General features: G+C 39.9%; 1 protein-coding gene across 1 annotated transcript in view; it reads right to left on the reverse strand.

The window, feature by feature from the left end:
* MED11 (mediator complex subunit 11) overlaps positions 1-4,661 on the reverse strand; it is a 79,317-nt gene extending 74,656 nt beyond the window's left edge. The window contains exon 1 of the mRNA XM_068228760.1: positions 4,498-4,661. Within this exon, the coding sequence (XP_068084861.1) occupies positions 4,498-4,573 (76 nt within the window). The 5' untranslated portion in view covers positions 4,574-4,661. The remainder of the gene's footprint in view (positions 1-4,497) is intronic.
* Positions 4,662-6,000: the final 1,339 nt, after the last annotated feature.

The following is a 6,000-nucleotide window of genomic DNA, read 5'->3' on the forward strand; positions in this document are numbered from 1 at the left end:
AGAAATGTAGGAACACGTGAAGCAATCCTGACTTTACGTCTGATCTTAGAGGATTGAATCAAGAAGGACAAGCCCACGTACATGGCATTCGTAGATCTAGAAAAGGCATTCGATAATGTTGATTGGACCAAGCTATTTATGATTCTGAAGATGATAGGGATCAGATACCGAGAACGAAGAATTATCTACAATCTGTATAAAAATCAGTCTGCAGTGAAAAGAATCGAGGGCTTTGAAAAAGAAGCAGCAATCCAGAAAGGAGTGAGGCAAGGCTGCAGTTTGTCCCCTCTCCTTTTTAATGTTTACATAGAACAGGCAGTAAAGGAAATCAAAGAGAAATTTGGAAAGGGAATCACAGTCCAAGGAGAAGAAATCAAAACCTTGAGATTTGCCGATGATATTGTTATTTTATCTGAGACTGCAGAAGATCTCGAGAAGTTGCTGAATGGTATGGATGAAGTCTTGGGTAAGGAGTACAAGATGAAAATAAATAAGTCCAAAACAAAAGTAATGGAGTGCAGTCGAACGAAGGCAGGTGATGCAGGAAATATTAGATTAGGAAATGAAGTCTTAAAGGAAGTAGATGAATATTGTTACTTGGGTAGTAAAATAACTAACGATGGCAGAAGTAAGGACGACATAAAATGCAGACTAGCACAAGCAAGGAAGAGCTTTCTTAAGAAAAGAAATTTGCTCACTTCAAACATTGATATCGGAATTAGAAAGATGTTTTTGAAGACTTTCGTGTGGAGCGTGGCATTGTATGGAAGTGAAACATGGACGATAACTGGTTCAGAAAGAAAGAGAATAGAAGCTTTTGAAATGTGGTGTTACAGAAGAATGCTGAAGGTGAGATGGATAGATCGAATCACGAATGAAGAGATACTGAATCGAATTGGTGAGAGGAGATCAATTTGGCTAAATTTGACGAGAAGGAGAGATAGAATGATAGGACACATCTTAAGACACCCAGGACTTGTTCAGCTGGTTTTTGAAGGAAGTGTTGGTGGTAAGAACGGTAGGGGTAGACCAAGATATGAATATGACAAGCAGATTAGAGCAGATGTAGGAAGCAATAGTTAGGTAGAAATGAAAAGGTTAGCACAGGATAGGGTGGCATGGAGAGCTGCATCAAACCAGTCTATGGACTGATGATTCAAACAACAACAATACGACTACAGCGCTCCTCCGGTGATCTCCGGTACTACCGACGGAGGCAAAGCAGTTACGGAGCTCCGGAGGTTAACCGGAGGGCCGCCTCCTATTCGCAACAGTAGCCCCGAGTGTAAGGACGTAGTGGGCTGTAATTTCAAACTTACGTCCATGAATGTAGGCACCCTATAAAAATCGTTACCTACATACACAAAAATTGATTTATATCACCGATATTCTATACAATACCCCTTAACAAAGAACGTATAGCCATTCAAAATAATTAATGCGTCCTCTCATTTGTTATCAAGAAAATGCAATTATATTGACATATAATACATACCCCATATACCTGTAGGTATAAACCCTGTAGATACAACAAACAATATAGGCTATCTAAATAGGTTCAGTTGTTTCTCAGAAAAGTGCAGGCCCTACCTGTGCAGAACTTACACAGTACACTTCGTTCATTATTATTATCATTATTAAGGAAATATTCCCATTATATTGGCGCTAGAATGCAGTATTTTCAAGTTAAATTTGAATTCTCTTTTAATTTCTGGACATATGTAAAAAACACGAAAGACGTACAGAAGTAAGGGATTATTATTTACGAGCGGGCGGAGGAGTTCAAGTGGTTCAAGTCTGTAAGTGCTGCGCTGTAAAACATGGCACAAATACCTCGTAAACACCGGCCTCACGGTGTAGGTGGCAACGCGTCCGCCTGTCGCCCGGCGGCCCCGGGATCGATTCCCGGCCGGGTCAGGGATTTTTTATTTAAATTATTAATATCCATGGTCGGGGAACTGGGTGTTTGTGTCATCCTTAATGTTCCTTTCCTCACATTCAACACTTTACACTACCGCCATTTACATAATACATGCAGGTTTCCTCACATATCGTGCAAGTACAGGCAAAAGATCTTCAAAGGTCGACGCACCGAACATACAGCATTAAAACAAGTTAAAGAAGGAGTGTAGTTTCGCGCAATAATAGCAACAAGTTATAAATTCCTGTGAAAATGCTCGTTCATTCCTCCCGTATGAAGTTCACACTACGCGCTTGTCATTCAATAGTTTTTTTCTACTTGTTTTACGTCGCACCGACACAGATAGGTTTTATGGTGACGATGGGACAGGGAAGGGCTAGGAGTGGGAAGGAAGCGGCCGTGGCCTTAATTAAGGTACAGCCCCAGCATTGTCTGGTGTGAAAACAGAAAACCATGGAAAACCATTTTCAGGGCTGCCGACAGTGGGGTTCGAACCTACTACCTCCCGAATACTGGACACTGGCCGCACTTAAGCGACTGCGGCTATCGAGCTCGGTCATTCAATGTTTGTATGTAAAAATGCTATCTGTAATAGCGTCCAATAATAAGGGTACCGGTATAAACTGAGGGGCCTAGATTCTCACAATAATAGTGACAAGTTGTAAATTCCTGTGAAAATGCTCGTTCATTTCTCCCGTACCAAGTTCACACTACGCGCTTGACATTCAATCGGAAGTTCTGGTACATAATTACGTTTGTACAAGAATGCTATCTGTAATATCGCCAAATAATTAAGGTATAAACTGAGGGGCCAAGTTTTGCAAATAGTAGCGACAAGTTATAAGTTCCTGAGAAAATGCTAGTTCATTTCTCCCGTACCAAGTTCAGACTACACGCTTATAATTCAATCGGAGGTTCTGTTACATAATTATTATGTTTGTACGTAAGAATGCTATCTGTATCGCCAAATAACTAGGCCTAAAGTAGGGCTACTAACGGAGGGGCGTAGTTTCTCACATTAATAGTGACAAGTTATAAACTCCTGTACAAATGCTTGTTCATTTCTCCCGTACCAAGTTTAAACTACACGCTTGTAATTCAATCGGAGGTTCTCCGGAGGCACTGATTGAAAGCGCCCGGAGCCTACGCTCCGTAAATAACCGCTCCGTTAACAGCGCTAATACGAAGCGAGTGTCCAGTAGTGGATTTGAATAGTATTTCAGCACACTACATAAGATCATGTCCAGAATAATTCTGAACAGAATGCAAGATGAAATTTAACAGAGTGTCCATAAAGATGTTGTGCTGGTCTTCTATTGACTGCTAATTATCATGTAACAAAGCATCGACAAGAATATTTTGGATTTCCAAATTATATTTATCTCTTATCAGAATCAGTTAAATGAAAGTTGAAAAGACTGGGGGAAAAAAGGCTAACACAAGGCTGGGTTAAAGATAAATATAATGGAGGCAAAAGAAAAATGAATTAACAGATCAAAAACAAATTAAATCCTACAACTTGTTTTCCAGTCAGTGACCGGGTCAGGGATGGAATGAATGCAGCAAGGATGGGAATTGTGCCGGCTGCCGATGCTTGTCGCACTCCTCTGGGGCATTGATTAATGACTGACAGATGAAATGATAGTGGAGAGTGTTGATGGAATGAAAGATGATAGGGAAAACCGGAGTACCTGGAGAAAAACCAGTCCCGCCTCCGCTTTGTCCAGCACAAATCTCACAAAGAGTGACCGGGATTTGAACCACGGAACCCAGCTGTGTGAGGCCGACGCGCTGCCGCCACGGAGGCTCACTTAACAGCTGAAAAATATTTATAAAAAATGTATTATTATAATATCCCATTAACACATCGAAATTCTTCGGCGACGGGGAGGTGGGGAAAGGCTAGGATTGAAAACGTCGCGGAAAACCATCTTCAGGGCTGTCAACGGTTGGATTCGAACACACTGTCTCCCGAATGCAAGCTCATAGCTGCACATCCCTAAATGAAGAAGGCGAGTCGAGACTGAAATGATTAGAGCTAATAGCTATTTACGACTGTAGGGCATCCAATAAGGAAAAACACCACATCATATGACAATAGATAAAAGTACAATAATATTGTATGCCTTCCTTCAGCTAACGAAATACGACTACAACCTAAGAACGTCAATTCAGACGTGCGTTCTATTAACAGACAGTTTAAGGGGCATTAAGTTCAACATCACTAACCTCAAGACACCAATGAACTCCGGAGCATACATGAGAAGTAAACAACCTCAAGAATTTCAAGTACTCCGTTACGAATGACTCCTAATAACCAGGGCTGCGGAAGGAAAAATGTTGCCCCAAATTTCGTTCAATCAATCAATCAATACTGATCTGCATTTAGGGCAGTCGCCCAGGTGGCAGATTCCCTATCTGTTGCTTTCCTAGCCTTTTCCGAAATGATTTCAAAGAAATTGGAAATTTATTGAACATCTCCCTTCGTAGTTCCATGAAATAAAATTTATCACTATAAAAGGAAGTTTTTTCGCATAGTAAACAAAAAAATATCTCCTACCATCATCAGAACTCACCAGCGCTTTGTAGACAGGTTATGATGTCCTTTTCGATCGTATCGAGAACTTGAATTCTTTCCATAGGAGCAGTCATTTTGACAGATGATAATCTACCAAATTAACAGACACTATAACTAATAAAGCATGAATTTAAAACAGCTACATTCCTTCGAAACTATTTCGCTCCTTCTTCTTCTTCTTCTTGTATGTTGTTGGGCTTAGTTTTAACTCTGTACCCAATAACCACACCGTTTGCTAATGCACTTATTTGTGTTGAAAGAATATCAGTAAGTTCTAGGTTGGTAATCCTGGGTAATGCAAGGTTTGGAAGTTGTTTTGCGTGGTTGAGGAAGAATCAGAGGAGTAGGCTTGTGCTGGTAAAGAATGATTAAATTATTAATTGGACCCTATGTTAGATTGTAATGAAAAGATAATATTCGCCGATATGTGATATCCATGATAGATATGGAATTTCTTCTATTATCGGTGAGCTGATTTGTACTGTTGTTAACATGTGTAGTTTAAAGGAATAGTCAGGTTATGTAATGTAAGTGTGAGAACGTTAGTGACAAGTGTAGGCTACTAAGGGTGACTTATAAGGCGATTTTACATTCATCAAGGAAATTAGTGAGCATATTTACTAATGGTTCCGTAGGAGCATGAATAAGACAAGCGACACTAGTTGGTAGAGGAACGTTATGATTTATTAGTGCTTGAAAAAACTTTTTTCTTTGGTTAGAATAGTTACAACATTGGAATATTATGTGATGAATCGTACCACTTGCTTGCTGACAGGTGCAAATATCTGTGTCACTGATATGAAATTTATACTTATATTCGGGTGTAAGCGCATGATTGAATCGTAAACGGATTAGTGTAGTTATATGTCTTCTAGAGTAAGTGCCCATAGTGAACCAGGGGGTTCTTTGCAGTTCCGGTTGTAGTTGATAATAAGCTTTACCCTTCGTTTTTGCGGAATTTTTCCATAGAGAAAACCATTTTTGAAGTACGTTCTGTTTGATAGTAGGGGAATAATCCGTGTGTGGAATGGCGAGGTAATAGGGAAGTCCTTGTCCTTCAGCTGCAGCTTTAGCTAAACGATCAACCTGAACATTACCTGGTATGCTGCAATGACTTGGTATCCAAATTAATATTATATCATGCTGAGTTACGGAAAGGTTGTATAACAATTTACGGATGTTCCATATATACCAACTAGAAGATTCCTGCGGGGTTTTGATACTTTGAAGTACACTTAATGAATCGGTACAGATGATGGCATTAGGAATATTATATTGCCGTAAACATAAAAGAGTTTGGCGAATAGCAAATGTTTCAGCAGTGTATATGGAAGCGTTGGGTGGTAACGTAAATTGTTGCTGAAAGTTAAGCTGGGGGATGTAATAGGCAGCTCCAGTTCCCTCTGAAGTCTTAGATCCGTCTGTAAAGCAATTTGTGTATTGTTTATGCGGATTGAGAAATGCTTGGAAAGTTTTATTAACTAAAGTGGGATTATTCTTC

This window comes from Anabrus simplex, chromosome 7, assembly GCF_040414725.1.
Source record: "Anabrus simplex isolate iqAnaSimp1 chromosome 7, ASM4041472v1, whole genome shotgun sequence".
NCBI lineage: Eukaryota > Metazoa > Arthropoda > Insecta > Orthoptera > Tettigoniidae > Anabrus > Anabrus simplex.